Below are 24,112 nucleotides of genomic sequence, written 5' to 3'. Positions count from 1 at the left end.
CCTTTAAAAATCAACCAAACTCAGTTTGCTCTTCCAAATTGTTCTTTTTCCAAAAATAAATATCCCTGACATAGATAAAAAATATTTATAAATATGTTATAGACAGAAAGTTGTGCGTTTACCATCGCCACACAGATTCCCACTATGAGACGATCTCAAACACAGAGTATCCACTGAAACAGTTTTATCAAAAAGCTTGCTTAGCACATGTAGCAGCTTTTACTGGTAATAATTGTGAAGCTTTCGGCCCCGGCATTCAGTGATCATGCTTACAGGATTATCCACGTGCTGATAAAACTACTTCAGTTGAAACGACCTCATGTTTAGTATGTAAAAAGAAGTCTGACCCTTGTTTCTACACAGTAAACAGATTCATGTTTATGTTACATTAAAGCAGCATTTGAGAAGGTCTACTATACCTTTTTAAAAGTATAAATATGGCAAGTACTTTGATCCCTTCATTTCACTTAAATACCTCAATGACATAAGTTATTACATTACATCAGTACAGTTTAGTATCAGGCTTGCATTCGTACCTAGTACAGGCTGTTGTTGTAACTGAGGTCCCATACGAAAACACTGTTGAGGTGGCTCTCTTACACAAATAAACCTTACTGTGGTCACTGTGGATAACCCAAACCGTTTAATCTGACCTGCTTGCATGCATTTGTGACATTCGGTGCGCTTGACCTGCCGCCTCCATGGCTAATATCAGCCATCATTTCTCAGTGTACGCATTTGTTACAGTCACTCCTATACGTCTCACCATGACCTGTTTTTCTGCTGTAAACGTGAAGCTCGGACCAGAGACGATATGCTGGCATTCTGACACATTTCTGCCAGATGAAAACACACCTGGAGAAGGCATTTGTAAAGACAAACAGCAGCGTCTGCATTGGCACATTTCTTGTGTTTCCAGTTCTGCCACATTGCACCTTTTTTCAAAGACACAAATGGCAGTAGTGTTTAAATGTCCCTGAGTGAGCCACCAACTTTTCAGCGCCCTATCAAAGCAGTCCCACCAGGCCGCATCACTAGAAAACACTCAGACCTCCTTTAGGCAGCAGTCTCCGGCTTAGAATATAACTGGTAAAAGTACACAACATGCCAAATTGTACCCTTAAATAATACAAAAATCCCCAAAGCACCAAACAGGACCAGAGTATCATAGAAGGAGCCTGGCTGTTCTGCTGTGCAGTCCAATCTGAAACTTAGCTGAACACCAGAGTTGGGTGTCATTTCTCTGTGACTGCAGCAGCCATCGGGGTGCGTATGGTCCCACGTGCTGTGGCTGCCAGCTCCTCGATTTCTGTATTCAGTCGCCTGATAACCCACTCCACGGCCTCACGGCCCTGTTTGAGAACAAAGTGAAATGTTAGTTCACGGGAAAATGAGTTGCATCAAATAGAATACAAGAACAGAAGAGACGGCGTGCCTGAAACACGTAAACCCACTTCTTGCAGCGACTGGTCTGGAGAGAACGTTAAGCTGTTGACTAGTCATCTCGTAGTTTTTAAAGATTTTTCCACACAAGTACTTTTGGACGTACAAGCGAAATGCCACAAACCTGCTGCTACTGCCCCAGCATAACAGTTATCATCTCCCTTCTTTTCTTGCGATTTGCAATGGCTATAAACACTTCTGCCTATATGTAATTACAGCTAGGTTTTAGTTATTTAACCAACACTAGTCACATGCAAAACTACTTAAAACTTGACCAATCTCAGTACAGTTTGAAGGAACCTCTTACCTTTCCAGCATTAGTAGAGATGGTGCTGGCCATAACTCCCTCCAGGTAGCTGCTGAGACTGACCCCTTTCACAGAGATGATAGCCTCCTGGGTCAATATCGTTCTAAAGAAATCATAAAATCAAAGTTTGAAAAAAAAAAATGCATTGAACAATCTGACACTTCAAGCTCAGAGTGCTTATAACACATGTTACATCAGTGTAACAGTGTTAAAACTTACTTTTCTGGATCTTCAGGGTGTGGTTTATATGTTAATTTTTCATCCACAGATACCATGTTTGTGAATGTGATCTAAAGAGAGGGAAATGCAAATTGTGAGATTATGGAGAGATCATGCCTTACAGCAATAGGACAATAACCACAAGTCAATTGTTAAAGCACCAGAAAAGGCATTAACAAAAAGAAAAAAAGAAAGAACTCAAATTCTTCCATTATTGCAGGTGCGGTGAAGCAAATTCACAACAGACTAGTTACAAATCAGAATACTTATTAATCCATTAAAAAAAATTATGTGCAGATTATATGGTGTCTCCGAGACAATAAGAACAGTAAGAGACTGAACTAAATCAAAAACGTATCAGACTTGAAGATTTTCATGCTCTTAACGAGTTGATTGAATCACAAAGTTGAAGTTCTTTTTTACTTCCAAAATACTCTACATGTGCCTCTAAAGTTAAAATGCACTCTGCTAAGAAGTGACTTCTCACGCAGTTTAACAAGTTGGACTTGATTCCGGGATTAAGTCACAGAAACTCTTCAGGTGTGTGCATGTCAAACAGGTCTCATAAGAACATGTAAGAAAGAAAAGGAAAAATTCTCCCATTCTTAGCAGTCAGAAATGAAATCAGATTTGCTCCTGCTTGCCAGCATCATGGTCTATATTCAGCTGGCAGCACAACGAGGTACGACTGTAAAAGTGTGCTTTGATCCGTGCTCGGTAATCTGGTTTTTCACCCACTGTGAGCCAAAAAGCAGGAGGTGTTTATACAATATTTGTAATTTTTTAAAACTTTTTAGTACTCACATTTGAAGACTGAAGTTCAAAAGTCTGCTCTTTGGGATCAATAACTGATTGTTCCTGAACATAAGTGTATGTTCGTGCGTTACCAACGAGCTGAGGACAAAGAGAGAGATACATTTTACACAAACCTTAAAAGATATTTCAGAAATGGAGCAGATAATTCAAAGATAATTCAAAAAAGTGAGGTTAGAAATCATAATTGACCTTCTAATGACTCTAAAGTTCATGTGAAGAAGTGTTACTTAATCTGTGTTTTAAGTAGAAACACGAAGGCTGCAGCTGAGTAAACACTTTGTGTTTTCACTAAATTACTACTTCCATGGATTACTTCCAAAAGAGGCTTTTTGATACCACGACACCTTAATGCGAGTTAACATTTGCACCATGTGATAATGTTAACTTCTTGTAACTCATATGCCATATTTTCCAGAGTACAAGAGGCAAAATAGACTGCAGTAAGAAAAGGCTGATTCCACTTGCTTGAGCTTCAAATTGATGATTTAGTTTGCCACAACTACAACTCTCCTAGGAGACCTTTGTCACAGGGCATCATCCATAAGATGGATCTAGTTCATACGCAGAGACTGAGGCAATCTGATTAAAGATTACATTAATACACTATCAATCACCGGGGTCATAGTCTGTCCTTGGAATTACAGAGGCTAGTCATAGATGTAGTGAGTGAGCATTCCTTCACCCGAAGAAATCCAAGCAAAGGTCAGTGCTGACGAACAGCACCTGATTTCCTAATATTTAAACAGTTAAACAGTGTGTAGCATATCAGCTTTCTGCAGTCTTATCATTACTGGCTTCAAAAAGTGAGGGTCAGAAGGAAAAGTTCAATGACATGACAGATATTCAGAGGCTTCCGTCACTGCTCCGATTCAGGTGACTGCTAGTTTTAACTGGGCTGACATACAAAGACGGAAAGTTACATCACATGGCGTAAAGGGTTACATCTGAGCAATGACAGAAATGTCACTACGGTGTCCTGTACAGCACGAGTCATGGCACGCAGCCATGAACCCGCCTGGGCAGACAGGTCAGCTGTTGCTACTATTCCTGGACAGAAATAGCCTGATAACCTGGTAGGTTATCGCTGCACTTGTTGAACGGAAAACCTTAACCTCTCACCATTGCCACGCTTCTATCTGCTTTTTCTATCATTTGATAAGATTGTGTGTTTGTCAGTGATGCACAGCTGGGTTTTGATACTCACAGATTTCACTATAGATGGAAGCCCCCACTCTGTGCTGAGCAGTCTTTTACTGTGGAGGCATCCTTGTGTGTCAATTTCTCTGTCCAGAACATCCACCCCAACCACACTGGGGTTCATGGGGTTTGGGTACTTCTGCATAGCAGCTTTAATCACCATTTCCCAAGGGTGGCTGTTGAAGCAAAGAAAAATATTAATATTGTAACAAATAAAAACTGCCAAATACACATTTTTATGTCTTATACATTATATTTACACAAACTGAATACAGAGCTAAAATAATTCTTTATAAATTACCATTTTATGTTGGCTATCAACATTAAATCCAATATCAGCACTCATTTTATCTCACATCTATTAATTTATTCTCTTTCCTTTGTATAATATCTCAAACTACTCCTTTGCGTTACATTTTGGTAGCTATTCTATTTCATTTAAGCGATTTGTGTCATGTTTTTCTTCTTTTTTGGCTATATGAATATATTTCCCAACACTGCTAAAGCGAGTTTGCTAACAATACACACATTTAACAATTAAATGACTAGTGAATTAACCACTACTCAGTAACAAAAAAAATGTTTTGCTATGTGATAATTAAAAAAAAAAAAAAAAGATTCGAACTTGTGTTTAAAACATTTAATGTGTCAAAATATTTTAATGAGTCTAAACAATTTCCCACTTTCCAATTTTTCAAAATATCCATCCAAAGTTAGTTAAGTAGATATATAATGTTTGAACAAAACATCAGTAAAGAGCGCTCATTGGGTAAAAATGTTGTTTTGAGTGGTTGCCATGCACTGGCCCGTTGCGTAGTGACGCACACGGAGATGTAGGGGAAAGGTTACGCACCAAGGGCTTGACCTGGCTGGCTGATTATGCAATGACAAAAGCATCTGTAACCAGAAACCGGCAGTTCCGCACACACCATGGCTATGTTAATACATTTACAATCACCTATGAACTTGCGTGACTTCTTTTCAGCATTACATTGTTTTTAAAATTACACACAGACTGACAACGAATAGAATACGTCTGGTACTTCTCCTTAGCTTGTCATTTTAGCATACAAGCTAGCGACAGTAAAGTTATACCGTAGACAGGTTATATTTCACTTACATAGTCCGTTAGTTATGGTTAGGAACATCGTCTGGTTACAGTTTTGTGTTATAAACCCTACGTGTGTTGTTCAGCGGATTTAAACTAGCTTAAGCTTAAAAACTTAAGTGCTGAACCACACACCGAGCTCCTGCAGGCCGGACATAAAAACGCTTTGCAGGGGTAATTTACTCACTTGAATATGTGCTCTGAGGTCCAGATCTTCATGGTTTAGGTAGCTGATCGCTGCTGGTGAAAGGGGGGTAATTTAAAGAGCCGGTAGACTGGCACAGACGAACTGACAAACCAGGGTGAACCACGTTCAAAGACAACCGCATGTCTCCTCCCTTCATACCAGAGCAAGTCACGGGTGCGTGACGCACTTCCGCTACTGTGGCACATGCCGTACAAGTCCGCTGACCCTGGAATAGAAGGATAAGAAATAGTTTATCGTAAATGTCCATGGACAATTCACTTAACCGATGTAACAAAAGCGTGATTATAACATATCACCTTAAGTATGCATAATACGTTTTTTCCCTTCAGGCTTGGCAGGCTCTGTGAATATCGCCCTTGTCTGTTACACAACTCAGCTGAAGGTTAAGACCTACTCAGCTGATGCAACAGGACGGAGTCACAGGTCAAATCTTCATGTAATGGTTCAGCACTTGGTTATAAGTGTGCAGGCTCTGTAGATCCTGAGTCTTTATTACGTTCTTAATTTTCTCTGCGCAATTATGAAGTGACAGACTTGTTTTACTGAGTGAAAACAGGATTTATTTTCACTTTCCCCCCCTTTTGCTCAGTTTTCAGTTAGGTTTAGTTTAGTTTATATAGCAAAAAAAAAGTTACCCCCACCCCTCAAAAAACAAATCTTTATTGGCAGATCTTTAAAAAAATTTTTTTAAATATATATACAACTGTGGGCGGTATTTTTCAGGAGCAATATTTTAGAAAATTTGCAATATGCATTACAAAGAAAACAGCAATACTCACATTTCCTTTAAAAAATATATTTTAGTTTTTTTGTGTGCAGTGTTTTTTCAGTCAAGTTTTGCTTCTTCAAAAGTGTTCTTTGAAAGTGTTTTGTCATACCTAGTTCTGGCTCAGAGTAACAACCTTGGGGTAAATGGTCGTCCTTGTCAATGGAAAGATGAGCTACTGGACGAGTTTGGGAACTGCTAGTACTGTGAGTGCTGTGTCAAGTAAAAACTGGTGTCCTTATCTCTTCCAGTGCAAGACAGTTCCAAGTAATTTTTTCAAGCTGAGTGTGATATCTTGTGGTTAATTACATAATTATCCAATAAAATTACAATAAATGTTAATGCTGCTGGACAGGATTATGTGAAATAAAGTTATTTTTTTAACATTTACATAGCTTTTGAGTTATTACTGAATACTCAAACTATTGAGAATGAGAAGTAATATCTCTCTTTAGTCAGTCCTTTTCTTTTTTGAGTGATATTAACCCTGCTTGCTTTTTGGTAAACATGACAGCTGTTTTTCCTTCCTAGCTTTGTTGCTACATTGTAGAATTTGTCCTCTGTGGGGCAATACTGCACTTGTCACCATAACCTATACCCCCGTGTGATTTACAGGCTTTTCTTTAATCCCAGTGCAGTGTGGCTTTATTGCGGTTGAACTTGGACATCTTGGCAGCATGTGTACTTATCTCAGAGTGCAGCTAGTTTGTTCGAGTTATGAGTAATCTCTATGCCCCAGGCTCGTGAAAGTGGGAGGAAACTGTGCGACAGCCTTAGCCGGTATCAGTGTCAGTGTGCTGTCAGAGGAACGTCCATCAGTAGAGCTGAGTTTAGTCCAGTTTAGCTTAAAATTGTGTCACTGAATTAAAAGTAAAAATATGGTTTTCCTTTTTCATTGTTGGAACAAAATTTCACTCTTGTTTTACTGTTTTTAATTGCTATCACAACTTATGCAAAATGCAAACGATACTGGTCAAGCAGTGTAAAGGTGACACTTCATGTTTAAAGCTGATGGATATATATTGCTGCCAAAACATTACTTTTCATATATACATGCAAAAATAGTATTTAACAAATTTACTGTGAAATTTAAAAAAAATCTAGACCTCGAAAACGCACATTCAAGCACACGATCAGTTTAAGAATACAAAGCAAACAATCACCATTATTGTTGCAAATATGTTGCAGCACCTTTTATCACTTACACCAACAACAGATGCGACAAACTACAGAGTAAGAGTTCATTTTAATACCAATATTCCAACATTTCTTCTATCTTCTACTCATCTTTGGCTTCTTTGCTCATTTCAGTCACTGTTTCCAACGTAACCTCCACCTTAGACTGTGCCTTTCTTGTTGCTGATGGTGAGGGTCCCTCCTCTTCTTCCTCTTCTGGTTCCCAATCTAGATCAGCAGTGGCATCTTGGTACTGCTGGTACTCTGAGACCAGATCATTGAGATTGCTCTCTGCCTCCGTAAACTCCAATTCATCCATACCTTCCCCCGTATACCAGTGGAGAAACGCCTTCCGTCTGAACATCATGACGAACTGCTCGCCCACTCTTCGAAACACTTCCTGAATGGCCGTGTTGTTGCCAATGAACGTGGAGGCCATTCTGAGGCCTCTAGGTGGGATGTCACACACGGCGACCTTCACGTTATGGGGGATCCAATCCACAAAGTAGTTGCTGTTTTTCTGCTGGATGGCAAGCATTTGCTCATCCACTTCTTTGGTGGACATCCTACCACGGAAGACGCCAGCGACCGTGAGGTAGCGGCCTCTCCTCGGGTCGCACGCTGTCATCATGTTGCGGGCGTCAAACATCTGCTGGGTGAGCTCCGGTACAGTGAGAGCTCTGTACTGTTGGCTGCCACGTGGCGTCAGAGGGGCAAAGCCTGGCATGAAGAAATGAAGGCGAGGGAAGGGCACCATGTTGACGGCGAGCTTCCTCAAGTCGGCGTTGAGCTGTCCAGGGAATCTCAGAGAAGTCGTGACCCCGCTCATGGTCATGGAAACCAAGTGGTTGAGGTCCCCGTAAGTCGGCGTGGTCAGTTTTAACGTGCGGAAACAGATGTCATAGAGGGCCTCGTTGTCAATGCAGTAGGTCTCGTCGGTGTTCTCCAGAAGTTGGTGGACTGACAGCGTAGCGTTGTAGGGCTCCACCACCGTGTCAGAGACTTTAGGCGACGGCATGACACTGAAGCTGTTCATGATGCGGTCGGGGTACTCCTCGCGGATTTTGTTGATGATGAGGGTTCCCATTCCAGAACCAGTGCCGCCCCCGAGTGAGTGAACCAGCTGGAATCCCTGCAGGCAGTCGCAGCTTTCACTCTCGTGCCTCACCCTGTCGATCACCTGCTCCACCAGCTCTGCGCCCTCTGTATAGTGGCCTTTTGCCCAGTTGTTCCCAGCTCCTGAGTTTCCTGTAATGCCAGAATAAATGTATGTAGGTCAAGGATACTGATAACATGCATCACAATTTTAAAAAGAAAAGAAATTGTGACATTTTTCAGTTCTAGGGCAGTAAATGTATCAACTTTTCACAGGTTAAATGCTTAGCACAGCTATTTTGCAATAATTTTTTATCAGTTTTACCAGTTTTACTTTCTGAAATTCAATAAGTCAAATTCAGTTGGGTTTTTTTTTTTTAATAAAGCCAAGATGGAAACCTTATTATTTTCTTACTGCAAGGCTAATATTATAAAAATAATATAGCATTTACACTGTACAACTCTATCCAAGAGCTTTCTAAATCCAAAGCACAACATGTAGTGTATAATATAGTAAACTGCATATAGCCTCCTTTCTCAAAAAGTCATGAAAATCAAAAGCACAGAAATGTGAGACAGAAAGTTTCAGAGTTTCAGAGTTTGCATATTATTGATTATCTCACCATGGATGAAGTTGTCTGGTCTAAAAAGGGCCCCAATGCGGCTTCCTCTTACACTGTCCATGGTGCCAGGCTCCAGGTCCACCAGTAGGGCCCTGGGGACATATTTACCACCTGCAAACACAGTTGAAGTTTTAAAAAAGACTTAATTAATTTTAATATTGTTTATTTGTAAATTTGTAAACAGCTGGAATTTATAAATAAAAATTTGAAATTTATCAAGCCAGATAAAGCAGCTCAAGTTAATAACGCACCGTGCGCCTCGTTGAAGTAGACGTTGACCCTCTCCAGTTGGATGTTGCTGTCTCCTTCGTAAATGCCTGTTGCATTGATCCCATGTTCTTCACTTATCACTTCCCAAAACTGCCAAGAAATAAAAGCATCAGTATAACATAAGCAGAAGCAAAAATGTTTGCAGATGCAGAAAATTAATACTTCATTTAACACTTTTGATGTTAAGGTCTTTAAATGGTTTCTTTAAAAAAATATTTTGATCACTGTTTACAGTATTTACAACCCTAATGACCATTAAAACAAAAAGGTGTAGGCTAAAATATCAGGCTGTTAAATCTACTGTTTTTTTTCTAAATAACAAGAAATTTATAACATCTCACCAAATTAATAGATAATAAAAAAAATGAAAACCATACATCAGCACTAAAGTTGGTTACCACATTACTTTTAAACATTTATTTTACAATTTCATATTGAAGTACAGAATCCTAATTCTTCAACACAAATGTTCCACAAGTTAATCCCTCAATATTTGTCCAGACCCCTACTTTTCCGCCCTGAGTTCAAACTGTTACTCTCTAATTTCAAGCAGCCTCTGAATACACTGTAGATTTAGATTATTTTGTGCTTTGTGTTTTGTGAGTATAGCATTAAGATTAATAAAAATTTTAGGGTGTGTAGTTTAACAAATAAGGAAGTGGTTGGTTCATTCGTGATTTTTAAAGCTTTCTTCTGTTGCATGTAAATTGGATTAAACTGGAGTTTATTTACACACACGATGTGCAGAATTTGGTATTGGACATAAAATTAGATGTTTTTTTTTAATTGCCTCAACTCTACAAAAATCAACAAGTTTGTTCAACTTCCCACGTATGCAATATATTCGAAATGACTTTAATTAAGTCGCTCTGACTGCTACAATAATTGACTTTATCTTTTAACATTTTTTAGTTTTACGTATTAGACACATCAGGTTGTACAAATGGAAATCTTTACATAAACAATACAGAATTAACAATAGATTCCCCAAGCTCAGATCTCGAGTTGTACAAATGGTAAAGTTATTTAAAGTCAGCATCTTGAGTCAACTTTAAAAGTATCTAAAAGTGTTATGTTTTCAGCTTTATTATCTTGTAGTTTCACTCTCTTTTTTGTGTCAGCGACGATAAAAATGTCACACCCAGTGCTCGCACTGCAGTTCTCACTTTAGCTCTTATCTTTAGCCTGAATGCCTGACAGGGAACACCCAGTGTCACTCAAAACTGTTTTTGATATGCAAAGAAAAATTGCATGTGACAATATACACCGAAATAGAAAAAAGCGAAATAATGCGGCCAGTAAAGAAAAGTATTTTCTGTCATTTTATCTCAACCACAATTAGAGTAAAAAGTGGTTTATAGTCAAACTGACGCATCTTTAAATAATCTTTTTAAGAATTACATAGGAAGTTTTAACGATGCTAATGCATTTGTCTATATATTTTATTTATTTTACCTTTGAGCCGATCTGGTTGCCACACTGTCCAATTTGCAGATGTACAATTTCACGCATGATGGTCGGGCTACAGTACGCAGAACAGCTGGTGGTCTGTGATAGTCTTCAGTCCTCCTGTCAGCTTTTATAGGACAAGAAATGATGTCACCAGCAGTGTCGGGGAGTCACCCCTGCTGATAATATGTGAGAGACCCATGATACACAATGGAAACTGTGCACAGAATAGCAGCGTTTACCATTCATTGTTTATGCTTCCATTAGTAAGTAGACATAGCATGTCTGCTTTAGATTTGTTTTTATATCTGTATGTTTCACATATGCAAATATAAATAGCTAATTATGAAAAAGGCATGGCATATTTCCTTTTGTATAAAACTTTGTAGACTTGCAAAACACCTCTACACTGAAAAAAAGGCCAAGTTGGATTTATTTTTTTCAATAGTGGACATTGGTTGCTTTGGCAGAAACTTAAACAACTGAGTTAAATCGACACAACTTATTCATATTCAATAAACCTGTGCATTTTGTGTTGATAAAAGGCAATTGAAACATGTTTAGATGAAGTAAGGTGAGCTCTTGTAAAATTTTAATACTTTGCAATATTGTCATTTTGATGCAGAATTTTCTTTTGTCCTTGACAGGTTAAACCACGATAAATAGCAATAGCTTTCACGTGATTTTCCTGCAGTTTGAAACCTTGTGTGATCTTGTGATTTCATTGGTCCAGCAACTAACCACTCTTACTAGATTGTATCATGTCATCTCAACAAGAACAAATTAAGTTGTTGACTTTATATATATATATATCTATATTTATATTTATATATATATAAATATAGATATATATAAATATAGATCCTACATGATTTAATTACGTTAAAGATAGAAACATGAAATTCTTGTGTTCAAATTACAAGGTAGACTTTTTTAATGAAACAACCACCCAATTTACTTTTTTCGGTATACCGAAAAAAGCAGAGGCAGCCTTCCTCAAACCACGATCCAAAGCACGCAAGACTGAAATCCCGTGCGGTGTCGCAAAATTTAACATTGCTATATTATTGACTTACTTCGCTCGAACATGATATGAACAATTTAATCTACCCTCTCTGCATATAATGTAGTTTCTACACTATATAGTTACACTTAACTTTAAAGCATGAGGCAATTGTGTTAAATACACGCAAGATGCTTACATAAATCCGAGAGATGGCCAGTCCCTATTTTTCAGTGTACATCAAACTTCATAACACTTCTTTCTGTTAGAGTCTGTTATTATAATAAATGACTGGATTAACAAAGGAAAAAAGCTGATGTACTAATGCAAAACACGACATTTTATTGGATATAAAAAGAACATCTGAGCTGTGCAGCTGGGCAAAAGCAGGAAGGAAGAGAACCAGAAATAAATGGAAGCTGATGTGTTTCTCTGGTCAGCGTCAGATAACACTCAATAAGCATGCTTGTTTATATATAAGAAGAAAATAATGTTAACACTGTAGATACATCTGTTTGCAGTGAATGTTATATGTGTGAGAGATGCTACCATCTAGAGGATTTATGTAAGCATAACATGATATAACTGAATAAAGTTATGTCACCCAAATGCAAATTTGGGTGACAAATTGGTTTAAACAGAATTAAACCATCATTATTGTTACTATAGTTGAGAGAAGTGATTTAGAGATAAACAAAGAGGACAAATGTTATTCTCCTGTCAAAGCTTTTAACTTACTTTATTAGTTAGTGTGCACAGAAAATATCATAATTATTTAAGTGTAAGTTTTCTCCTTGACTGTACCTTCAGTACAGGTCAGCATAAGGACAAAGGCTCTATTGCTCACACCTATAGAAATGCCACATATGGTCAAATCATTTGCGTTTGTTGAGATTTTTACTGTCATAGTTCATGCTACCACCCACTTTGACAGTTAGCAGGTGACTGTACAAAGTTCCTGTCAGTATACTGGCAAAACTTTATAAGCGAAGTGCACGTGGTTTGCGACGACAAAAACGCCGTCAAACTGAGAAAAGTTTTGTTTACAGAGATTTTGCATTTATATTGCTTCTGAAATTGAAGTTATTAGTCTTTTTTCACTCGTCTGTGGGCATTCATTAGTGAGCCACAGCAGCATTTAGTTGTCATTGATGACCTTTATGTGTTTTGCCCTGAGCTTGTTTCTCTTGCTGTTTGACACATTTATGGAGGGAGGTGTGTGTGTGTGTGTGTGTGTTTTACATGCATCCGTCTGTGATCTAAAGGGCAAAGAGCCACTTGCATATCTAAATCGCCAGGAGGTGAGTGAAGATGACAGGACGTCCTTTTTTTGAATGGCTCTCAGTGTCTGTTTAATTACTTTAAATAATTGTTTTTATTGCTTTTTGCAGCTCGTCAGTAAGTTTAGGGTAGAACCATTATGAAGTGTTATGTTTTTCCAGATTTTCTGTCACATATATGCTCTTACAATGGTAAATGCACATAGTAAAGACGGCAAAAAATGGATGTTAATAAGGTCACCGGATGTATAAGGAATAAGTCCAAAGTTCAGGCTTCAGACTGCTCTTAATACTCTGTTAAGACTGTTAAGACTCCAGGATCCGTACGACGTCAGTGATATAGCCCTCAAAGCAAACACAGTGTGATCTCACCCACTAGCTACTGATGACCTGTTACCTCAAAATTTCTGATGTACCTTTTACCTCATGTTTAGCATTATTGTTGTCATCATTTTGGTGTTTTGAAACCAGATGTGATGAGCGAGGGGGTGGGATGGGGGTGACTGTGAAACCACACACTCACGGATGGTCATTAGCTAGTGAGCGTATCCCGGATAATCCTTTTGAACTCTAATAATGAGCAAAATTTACCAAATAAAGTATTTGGTAAATTAAATATTAAAGTATTTATTACAAGTACATGTCCATGCAACAGTAATGTTAGGCTTGTTAATGCTGCTGGCAAACCTATATACTTAATCAGAGTGAGAAAAGTGAATAAATAAATAAAACATATGTGTGGTAGATGCTATTTATATGCTAGGTGGTTACATGATGGCATAAAATATCACGCATATTTAAACTTTTGTGGATATAAATGATAAATTGTTGTCCAACAATAAAATGATACTGAGCTTTTTAAAGGTTGTTTTGCATGAATAACAACTAAAAACTGGTCATTTTAGCACATTGCTAGGTGGTTCCTTGGCAACATGATGACATTGTAATATCTGATATAGATAAGAACCTCCGGGGGCCTATGATGTACCTGTGTGCCAAGATTGGTTGTTTAGCTCCTGATGCTCTAGGAGGATAAACAAATAATCATGCAAACAGAGATTTTTTGTGTTATTATAGAAGTTTGTTTCCAGCAGTGGAAAAAAAACCAATCAAACATACAAACAATTTTTTCAGCCATATGTGGCTATATCAGAATTTTGACTAACTCAAACATCCGAGGAAAAAAAGGCTTGAATTTCTGAAATAATAATTCCAATTTTGACTTATAGATGACAAAAATAATTGTTCTTTCATTTGAAATAAACGTCCGTTATATCAAAGTAAAGATGGCATGGAACTATTTATTGAGTACCTAACGTCGAGGTGGAGACTTCTAAGTTTCGCTCATGACTAACAATGACAGCACAATATTCATTGTTAGAAAGACAAAAATTTTAATATTACTACATCTTGTTTTTGCTGGATGCTAAATTCACATTTCAGCTTCATGATTTTTTGTATTTTTTATAGACATAAGATATATATATATAAAAAAAGGTCTATCCTAGTCTTAGCATTAACCATAACATACCCTAAAAAGTGTTGGTAGTCTCTCAATGCCAGATTAATAAAAACCATGAGTTACTAAAGCAACGTGACCTCAGTGGTCTTTGGCAAAGCCCTGTAAACGCTGTTTCAGAAGCTCCATTAGGTGTTGAATTGGTTTGCAGACTGTGAAAGGCAGGACATGATTTATAGATATCCTTCTCCTCCTGAAGTCCTCTATCAGAGTCTCAGCATTTGTTTTGCATTCACTGTTGTAGTCTTTTGTAATTTAATGAAAGTTTCTTCGCAGCTTTTAAAATGCGATTCCAACAGGGCATCGCTACTTTCTTTTTCGTTCTCAAATAACTGACAGCGCTAATTTGACTTTCATAATCACCGTTTAGTTTGGAATGAAGTGACAATAATAATGTTATAAACGGAGAGCTTACGTTTACTTTTTCTATCAGATGTGACAACATGCCATTAAAGTAGTAATTTGTACCAAACCATGTGATACATTTGCTCGGAAAGGCTGCAAGTTTTATCACTTACTTTTTACACGGACTTTTTTTTCCATTTTTGCCACCTGAAGAATTTGGTAAACAAGATTGTTGCCCTTCACTTATTAACTGTTGATAGTCGTAGCATATTCCTGTTATTAGTAACCTAGCGGCGTTACTGCGATTGAATGTATATGGAAGCATTAACCTCTTTATGAGCCGATATTTGAATAACTTGATGTAAAGTTTGTCAGAGGTGTTGAATGAGGCGGCGGACAGGATAATAATCATTTTGCTTCAAAGAGGGCGCCTCTCCCCTTCTGTACCTCTGCTTCATGACGCTCCGGGCAATCATGTGATCCGACCCTGCTTCATTCCAGATGCGTCAAGTGGCATGCAGGCGGAAACGAGCGTTACTCTCACATTACCCTCAAAATAAAAGCCAAAAGTACCTTCTCGGCCCTAAGATTTGGTGGGTGGGTTAAATGTATTGATGTTTGTTCTGTTTTCGCAGTTCAGGTGAAACGTTATACTTTAACACACACACACACATATACTAAAAAAAATTAATGTATTTACTAAATATATTTTAAAAATAATTAAAACTCCACTTGTGTGGCTGTAAGTTTTGTGCAGTTCAGAGAGAGGATTTTAAAGCCAGTTTTAAAAGAACTGCAAAATACTGTGAAAAGAATAAATGTTTCACATAGCAAAAGTTTCAAAGGCTGTTTTTTTTTTTCTTCAATTAATGCTTGGATGCCTGATTTTTATTTTAAGCTTTTTCTGGGATTTTCTGTTGCTGCAGGGCTATATTTATCAGGAACCCTTTGCCCTGAGCTCCACATAGATTTGCATGGATTAGTGAATCAATGTCAAATGTCACATGTTAAATAAGTAAATAAAATAAAATATTGAAAATATTTCCCTTTTTTCTTACACTTATAGGAGTACTGGGGTTTCTTTGGGACCTCTGGTCAAATTAGCCAAGGCTCAAATCTAAGCCTGTTGATGTTCCCTTTTATTAAATGCATGGTTTAGAATTCTAAAAGACCCCGACCCCTGTATATTTAATGGTTAAACAAAACAACATAAATTGTCTTAGTAAGGTCTTATACCACCATGTGCCACCAGATAATCCCTCAAAACCCAGATGTTCAAAAGATTTTCTTGGATTTGGTGGTAACAGTGGTGGAAAGTGCTGTCTAAAATTGGAAGTCTAAAATTCCAGTGTTGGATGGGGCTGAGAGCACATTACTGTGGAGGCCATTTATGACACATCACTGTGAGGACCTTTGCTATCAAAACAAATCACAAGCTATTTGCATTTTTTAACCCAAAAAATTATGACGGCTGATGTGATTTTTGTACTCAAATCATTTAATGACTCATTGCTACCTATAAATGGGGACATTGTAGAGCACCATCATTGAGGTAGAAATGTATAATCATAGGATAAAGGTCATCATTCAGCCCAACTTCCTATTTGTGCCACTTCCCTCAAAGGCAACTGTTCTGAAATGTCAGGTGCAGCCGGTGTATGATGGTGAAGTTTAAAAATATAAGGTGAAAAAAAAATTATGACCTTTTTTTTCCTTTTGCAGGGGAAATAACCCCTATCACTATTACGTTACCTCCATTGTAATTACCGTTTTATGTTATTATTACTGATTATACACATCAGTCCACAAGTTTTTTGTGTCTGAAGAAGGCCACAACAGAGAGATTTTGTAAATTATTATGGAAGCTTGTTTTCAGGCCACGGAAAGAAATAAACAAAACAACCAAAACTTTTTTTTTTTTGCCAGCCATAGGCCAAACATGTGGGATAATATGTAATTTTCAACTTACTCAAACTTTTGGAAAAAGAAGTTTCAAGTTATGAAGTCTAAAATTTGAAATGAGAACCAGTAATTTTGACTTGGATGGCATTTTTTTTTTTTATTTATTTATTTTTCAGTCAAAATAAGCTCTCATATATAATAGTAAGAAATGACCTCGAATTAGTGAACTGTGAACTGAGGGATTGCACAAAGGTCCAGTATACAATCAGGCAATGTCTTGTAGAGTGCAAGAATACAAATAAAATGAAAACACAGAAAAACATTAAATCAAAGACATGTGACCTAACTGTATACACACCCTGTATTTGTTTTTGTGTGTGTCCGCAAAAAATACTTAAAAAGGACGAAAACATCTATTTTTAAGAGATTAGTTCCGCTTATGCGTCCATTCGGCTTTTATTGTGAAAGCTTCCAGCGGAAGTCGAGTTTCTCCGTCCCGGAAAACTTGACCACGGTTCTTCGTTCCCAGGGTTCCGTGAGAGCCGTTTGCCCCACCCCGCCTCTACAACGCTATCTATCTCAATGTTCAATTCTCAGAGAAAAAAAAAGGTGGGCAAAAATAATTCAGGGTAACACAGCAAAGAAACGAGTCTCACCTCCCCGACCGGTTCATCGGAGCAACCGCGGCCTGTCGGCGGTTAAAAATGACAGCGTCGCCGTTGGACCAGTGATTGAAAACACCGCGGTATGTTCATGTATCATGCACATGTAACCATAATCTACCATACGGATTCAAAGGGAATACAAAAATCCGAGAGACTTGACAGCGCCTTGTACCTGCGCCAAACGGGAAAATAACGGAGGATTTTCCACGAATATCACCTGGATATCGCGCTATATTCAAGGACATCCAGCTGCCAAACACCGCCTTAGCTCGGCCCCGGAGAAGCTTTCTGATGTGAGGAGAAATATAAATTGACGTTACGGAGAGAAAAAGGACGGAGAAGGGGCCTTGTTTCTTTCCCCCCTTTTTTTCTTTTCTTTTTTCTTTTTTCCTTTTTTCTTTTCTTTGGGGGGTGGGGGGGTTCTCGTGAAACCTCAGGAAAAAAAAGCCAAGCACCAGCATCTACTTACGGGGGAGAGGAAATAATTTGGACATCGGCTAAAAACGGGATCTTATTGATAAGGCTCCTATATATAATGTGACTGTTGTGGTGGAGACAGAAGCCCGGGTTGTAGCCTGATGATTCACATGCCGTCATTTTAAGAGGAAATATTTATTTTTTAATTTCTCCCCATCCGCCCTGTTAATGTGCTTTTTTTTTTTCCTGGCCAGCCTGAGATAGGATTTCAAATAATAACCTGAAATTATATTTAAAGGGAGAGTCGATGGAAAAAAAGAAAACGGGGCTCTTTTTGGTTGTGAGTGGAAATGAATTGAACGGCAGAGTAGTGAGGCATCTGCCAAAGATGGGCTCCGGAGGAGACATTTGCTGAGGAAGATTTAACATCAAAGCTTGAGAAAATATACATACGTGTATATTTAAAACAAAGGAGGAAAAGAAGGGGGGGTAAAAAAAATACACCTTTAAGGAAGCTGGACCCCACCACCAGCACCATCGCCATCCCTAGACACTCATTCATGTGCAGCCAGAAGCTGGAAATTTTACATCCACTCTCATATCAATGTTGATGACTTCATTGCGGATTTACAGTGGGGGAAAAAACTACAGGAATCAAGCATCTGAGAAGGGCGGCATCGTAGCTCTGCTCCTTTCTGACTGATCTGTTGCTGATAAATTGCCAGTAAATATCCACACCCCCCACCCCATCCCCTCCTCCACACATACACATTGTGCCAAAGCCTGGTGAAGCTCACTGTCTACTACCTGGCGTCTACTTCTTCTGCATCTGGCAAGATACATGTCACCCATTTGGAGCCAGGTGTTCCTCTCTTGGGCCAGTCTAGGAATTTGGGATTGATTTAAAAAAAGATCCTCTCTTTTCTGACCATCACCCTCTTCTTTCACCCACCTACCCCAACCATATCAACCGCCCTGCCTCCAAACCCTGAACCTGCAACTGGGTTTTTGGGAAGATGGGCTGCCTTGGCAATAGTAAGACTGAAGACCAACGAAATGAGGAGAAGGCACAGAGGGAAGCCAACAAAAAGATTGAGAAGCAGCTCCAAAAAGACAAACAGATATACCGGGCAACTCACCGGCTACTGCTGTTGGGTAGGTTTTGTGAAATTTAACATTACTGTTTCCATTTTGTTCCTACAAAACAGCATTTTCACCTGTTTAACTCATGTTGGTGCCACTGTAGCAGACTGTACCCATGAAAAGTGTGTAAGGACCACTGTTACAGCAAGGCATCAAGAACTGATGCAACGCCATGAAGTCCCGACTAATTCGCTTCAAGCGTCTTGGCACAGGACAGTTGAAAAAGCAGGCCTGTCTGCATTCATGGGATATTATAGAGCATGATTGCAGAACATGTGAGAGAGAGGGGGGCAGACAGACACCACCATCTGTGTGAGGGAACCACACACACACACACACAGGCACCACGCAGAGGCCGGGAGGCCACTCGCGGGCGTTTGTGCATGGCTCTTTCTCACCTCCACACATGTAAAAAAACAAAAAACAAACTTGTGATCTGGTTCATTTGTGGCTGCAGCGTACATCCTGGTTGAGCCTAGTTTTCATACTGCATATGACATACTTTTTTTTTTCTCTCTCTCTTTTTGCATAATCCCTCCACACCACCCACTCTGGAAATTAATATCCTCTAATTAGCCATTATTTGGTAAAGCTATTTTTGGCCTCATCACGAGAGCCTTCCTGACATGATGCAGTGTGAACCTTAAGGCCAGAACCTTGTGCTGGACTACAGAGTGCAAATTAGGATTACTAGTTTGCCTTGAATGCCTGTTTCTCTCGCTCTACGCCTTCTCTGAAAAGCAGGCCTGTAGCCTGGCTGGCTCCTGGTGCTTGGGGATGGAGATGTGATGGCCGGGCTCCTTTCACACTCAGTTTTGCAAGGACACGTTGAAGGCTGTTCTTATCCAGAAATTTATTTTCTTAATTATTAACATCAGGGTTCAGGGTCTAGCAGTTTTTCTCCTGAATGACATGCTCGGGGAGAGAATAGTTGTCTACATGTTGGAGCTTTTTTTTTTTTTTTCCTTGGTCCTTGTCGCCTCTGGAAGAAGGGGCAGACTTTGGTGAAAGTGCACGTGTCGTGCATCAGCCTCCCTATGTAAAACTACACAAGCTAAATGTATTTACGATTCAGTGTTGCATAAAATGCGTAGTACAAGTTAAAAGTAGTATCCTAGTGTTTAGTGCTTTGCCAAGGTGAGGTAGAACAATTCATGAAGTTACCTGTGGTTCCCAAGATAAGGGTTTGGGTCACAGGAGAAATCTAAGGGGTCATGAGGTTTGCTTTTCTGGTCTGTGTGTGTTGCTTTGTGACATAATGGGTCTCAAAATTGTTCTTTAAATGAGACGTTTAAAGGGGAAATCTCTCTTTGGAGGAACTGCCTTTGGAAGAGGTCACTAGCCAGAAGTGGCAGGAACCACCGGTTTAATCTTTAACAATGCAGTGTGTATAATACGCTGACCTTTTTGGGTTTTTTTTAATGTAAAATCAGAAACTGCAAAGTAACAAATACATGAAGTAATGTTTTAAAAAAGGATATTTCCTTCTTAAACACAGTGAAGTAAAATGCACTGTTGAAATGGAAATACTCAAGTAAAACTCAAGTTTCTTCATACATAAGATAAGAGCAGTCAATGATAAGAGCAGTAAAAAGAGATAAGAAAAGTAAAAGGTTCTTGACTCTTAGGTTGGGTACATCGAGGTCTCGCCTTTTGGCTTTTGTGTAACATGCACTGTTTAAAAGTAGGTAAGGCCTGTGACAGGGCAATGTCTGTGCACAATGGACAGGACTTGTCTGCTAAGGTGCAACATTGTTGTAGTTCAAATCATTAAAGGCGTCGCTGTTTAGTGCTTCCAGGACTCGTCTAACCTTGGAACATCAAAATGCCTTCCATCTCTGCTCCTTCCTGGATATTTTAGTTGCTTGTACAACTTCATGAAACTCTTGTCTGACTTGTTGTTTCTCTGCTTTCAGGGGCTGGTGAATCCGGGAAAAGTACGATAGTCAAACAGATGCGAATATTGCACGTTAATGGCTTCAACGCAGAGTAAGTTTCGCTGGTTCCCCCTCAGTTCACTATTCACTAAACACTCCCACAGTTTCTCTTTAGAGTAAAGGAACCCATTTAGATGGATATCTGCTCAGGTACTGACATATTTGTTGACCAAATACCTAAATTATGTAATGGTGTTTTGGAGAGGAGTAATGGGGCATTAAGAAGATACCACTGATACAAAATACCTTTCCCACCAGTCTTCAAGTTTTCAGGTAGAGCAGGAGACTTGGTTAGTTATTACTTTTAAAATCACCTTAAATACAGAAGTAAAAAGAAGCATTGGATGTTACTGTTCTTGCCTATAAATAATTTCTTTAACCATATATTTAGAAGCGATGAATTAGCAGCTGTTTCCAGCTTGTTTTTATATTATAGCTAACAGAAATACTGTATTTGAAGTGTTAGTTGGACAATGAAAGAAAAAACAAAATGTTATTGGATTCATTGTGAAAATGGTAAATCAGATTGAAAGCCTTTTATGATAACTGTTTAAAAAAAATATTCTATACATGTCTATACACCAACAAATTCCATATATATATTTTAGTATTTTATCATAGTGGGTTAAACAATATGCATCAAGTGCAGTATTTTAAGAGGCATTTACCTTTTTATAAAACCTCGTAATGCAGCGAGTGTAAACTGTTTTTAGATTGCAGAAGCACTGCTGCAGTAGTTCCTTACTTTGTATTAACTTCATGCACAGCAGGATCTTCTGGTTTTTACCTTTTCTAAAATCAGTAGGGATGCATGCTGGTTAAATATACTCCACATTGTTTATAAGAATTAAAACAGACTTCCAGGTCCTTATGTCACAGCCCGGCTCGACGCAACATAAAGTGTAGACTGAGTCCAGAGTTTGCAGAAACATTGGTTTTATTTTAAATTACGTAACCTCAGCTAAAGACGACAGCCCGGAGAGCATGAAGGTAAGAAGTGGCATCTTTCCCCGAGCCAACCTGAGGCATGCCTTTATCCACGCCTCGTCAGGTGTAGACAATTAAGAATTAAGCCTCTGCAACACCCAGAGACTCTTTCTTCCAGAAAACCATTGTTAGTAATGACACCTGTCGTTAAGTGCACTGAAGTCAACGTGACATCGGCAGAGCACGTACTCGCGTTCTATCTACGATTAGCATCAACCAAACCAGTGAGGAGACAAACTCCAGTTTGTCCTGACCTGTTATGCTTGTCATTTATATGCAGTCTACAGTGGCTGAAAGATAAATGTACACCTTGGTGTCCGTATAAGGATAAAAAAAAGTTTATTTAATAAGATGAATATTTGCTAGCCGAGTTGCATCAGACGGTCTTTCTTCTGGCTAATGTTAGCTAACATTAGCCTAACTGCTGGTATGGACTGATTACTGCCCAACATAACAGGTGGACATCCTTCTAACCAACCACTTCCTGTCTAACTTTGTCACTGGTACAATAGAGCTTGATTTAAACATTTCCATGGTAACACTGGTCTCCTGTCAATCACACTGGTAGAAGATCGCTGCCATTTGATTGGTTATAGTTTTTTTTTCTGCAACATGGTGAATATAATGTCTTTAAGGAAGGTTGATATCATATCATCGTTTCACAATATCAAACCTCGTATTATGTTCACTTTGGATCGCTACAGTATTATGGCTCATAATCAAAATCCCTATGGAGAACTCTGCTGAACTGTGTACCATCTGAAGTAACATGAGTTTGTCTTTTTTTGTACTTACTGCAAGTTTGCGTTGGTGTCTGAGTTGTGCTGTGAGCCAGTTGTTTGTTAACATTACTGATAAATAGACGCAGTGACTGAAAAAGGTTGCTTAGAGAAAGTTTAAGCAGCAAAATGCCTTTTAAAGGTAATTACACAGCTTTAGATGTGCTTTATGTTGTCTCGCATTTATAACAAAGAAGTAAAAGGTTTTTCCTTTTGGTAAACTGTAAAATTTACTAAACATATTCTCACTTTTTCAACCCGATGTTCTTAACAGAGGGGAGGAGCTCCTGTCATTCCTGTGAGTCAGGAAAATAAAGTTGTTGGGGTTTTTTTGTATTGTTGTGGAGCAAATAGTGAAAAGTTGTGTGGCACAGGAGGAAGGCTTTGTCCTTGTCAGCTTTTCATGTGGAAACATGGCTTTGGGTGCTTTTAGCCACCCTGTCTTGTGAATTTCCTAAAACTCCTTCCCAACTTGATGCAGTGGAAATAAAAGTCACATTTTTCTATTCTTAATCATCAGTTTCCTTGAAAGGGGTTTTGGGCTAGAAGAATCATCATGTGCTTATTTTTGGGTCGCATCAAACAGACGCTTCTCACAGACCCAGGCGCCCCGGTGCAGTGATGAATTCCCAGTCTTTGTTAGGGTTCCTTTTCACTCTGTGGGTTTCCCCCTCTGCATGCAAGGCTTTGCCATTCAAGGTAAGGTCAGGCACGGGTATTTGTAAGGTGCCAGTAGTGGGATGATGATGATGATGGTGGTGTTTAGTGACACACCAGGAAATGGGTGGGGGACACGAGAGATGACTGAGCAGGACAGCTCCTTTTAATAGAGGTGATCTGTTATTTACTTATTTATCTTGTGGAGGTCCTAGTGTGAGGAATATAGCATTTGAGTGAGTTTCATTACATTCACATGGAGCCTCAATTCCCTCACTCATGTTGCTTCCTCACATCCTGGCTCCTCCCAGCTAGGATGGAGGTGAAGCTGCCGTGTGCTGCGTTGTTTGCTGCTTGCTTGTATACTTTTGATTGGCTGGGATTTCTTTATGGGTAGGGTTATATCACCACATGCTACTTTGGCATGTTCTTAACAATGCTTTCAATCACTTTGTTGTGTTTTCAGGCGAGTGGGAGTGTTCACATAGATGTAGCCAAAAAGCATCAGGACAATATATTTTTTTTAAATTTGATTATTTGTTTTTTTAGACAGGCTACAACTGTTGAGTCAACCAATAAGCCAACTGGAAGAAAATATAAACAAGTTAGACAAAGAGAATGAAACACATGACAAGGTTGGGTCACCAGGTAAACCCATAGACTAACATCAAACTGAGTATTTGTGCCATCACCATTTTATTTGTTTTTTTAAAAATAAATCGAGACATTATGAGTGAGAGATGGATCTGACTGTGAAGCAGAGGGACGCGAGTCATAGGCTAGCAACTTGCTTTTTAAGCT

The 24,112-nt window shown here is 38.8% G+C and overlaps 3 protein-coding genes across 5 annotated transcripts in view; 1 reads left to right on the top strand and 2 right to left on the bottom strand.

Annotated features, from left to right (window-relative positions):
* LOC120719084 (guanine nucleotide-binding protein G(s) subunit alpha-like) overlaps positions 1 to 24,112 on the top strand; it is a 56,495-nt gene that overhangs the window by 305 nt on the left and 32,078 nt on the right. Inside the window, exons 1-2 of one of the 3 annotated variants that reach the window (XM_040007998.1) lie at positions 17,209 to 18,963; positions 20,868 to 20,940. In XM_040007998.1, coding sequence (XP_039863932.1) covers positions 18,825 to 18,963; positions 20,868 to 20,940 — 212 coding nt within the window. In that variant the 5' untranslated portion in view covers positions 17,209 to 18,824. Of the gene's footprint in view, positions 1 to 17,208; positions 18,964 to 20,867; positions 20,941 to 24,112 lie in introns of those variants that run through there. The other 2 variants (XM_040007978.1, XM_040007988.1) reach the window with 2 other exon arrangements.
* Positions 51 to 5,398, bottom strand: LOC120719097 (PRELI domain containing protein 3B-like). Its single transcript, XM_040008011.1, has 6 exons — positions 5,278 to 5,398; positions 3,990 to 4,158; positions 2,774 to 2,863; positions 1,970 to 2,040; positions 1,751 to 1,853; positions 51 to 1,352 (listed from the first exon to the last, which is right to left on the bottom strand). The coding sequence occupies exons 1-6, from the start codon at positions 5,307 to 5,309 to the stop codon at positions 1,236 to 1,238; spliced, it is 582 nt and encodes a 193-aa protein (XP_039863945.1). The 5' UTR covers positions 5,310 to 5,398; the 3' UTR covers positions 51 to 1,235.
* Positions 6,539 to 22,054, bottom strand: LOC120719079 (tubulin beta chain-like). The gene is made up of 5 exons (XM_040007966.1): positions 22,048 to 22,054; positions 10,684 to 10,768; positions 9,210 to 9,318; positions 8,959 to 9,069; positions 6,539 to 8,488 (listed from the first exon to the last, which is right to left on the bottom strand). Exons 2-5 carry the CDS (start codon positions 10,738 to 10,740, stop codon positions 7,344 to 7,346), a joined length of 1,422 nt encoding a protein of 473 aa, XP_039863900.1. The 5' UTR covers positions 10,741 to 10,768; positions 22,048 to 22,054; the 3' UTR covers positions 6,539 to 7,343.

Source organism: Simochromis diagramma, unplaced genomic scaffold, assembly GCF_900408965.1.
Source record: "Simochromis diagramma unplaced genomic scaffold, fSimDia1.1 OVJJ01000320.1, whole genome shotgun sequence".
Classification (NCBI taxonomy): domain Eukaryota; kingdom Metazoa; phylum Chordata; class Actinopteri; order Cichliformes; family Cichlidae; genus Simochromis; species Simochromis diagramma.
The sequence above is the reverse complement of the archived record's forward strand: the minus strand, read 5'-3'. Positions and strand labels throughout refer to the sequence as shown.

What these genes read in the sequence shown, in the direction of transcription:
- LOC120719097 (XM_040008011.1), bottom strand. Translation starts at nt 5,309, where the DNA reads ATGAAGATCTGGACCTCAGAGCACATATTCAA. An exon ending in TTGAACTTCAGTCTTCAAAT is followed by an intron (nt 2,041 to 2,773) that starts GTGAGTACTAAA and finishes CCCTCTCTTTAG; the next exon opens with ATCACATTCACAAACATGGT. An exon ending in CACCCTGAAGATCCAGAAAA is followed by an intron (nt 1,854 to 1,969) that starts GTAAGTTTTAAC and finishes TGATTTCTTTAG; the next exon opens with AACGATATTGACCCAGGAGG.
- LOC120719079 (XM_040007966.1), bottom strand. Translation starts at nt 10,740, where the DNA reads ATGCGTGAAATTGTACATCTGCAAATTGGACAGTGTGGCAACCAGATC. An exon ending in GCAACCAGATCGGCTCAAAG is followed by an intron (nt 9,319 to 10,683) that starts GTAAAATAAATA and finishes ATTTCTTGGCAG; the next exon opens with TTTTGGGAAGTGATAAGTGA. An exon ending in ACCAGACAACTTCATCCATG is followed by an intron (nt 8,489 to 8,958) that starts GTGAGATAATCA and finishes CTGGCATTACAG; the next exon opens with GAAACTCAGGAGCTGGGAAC.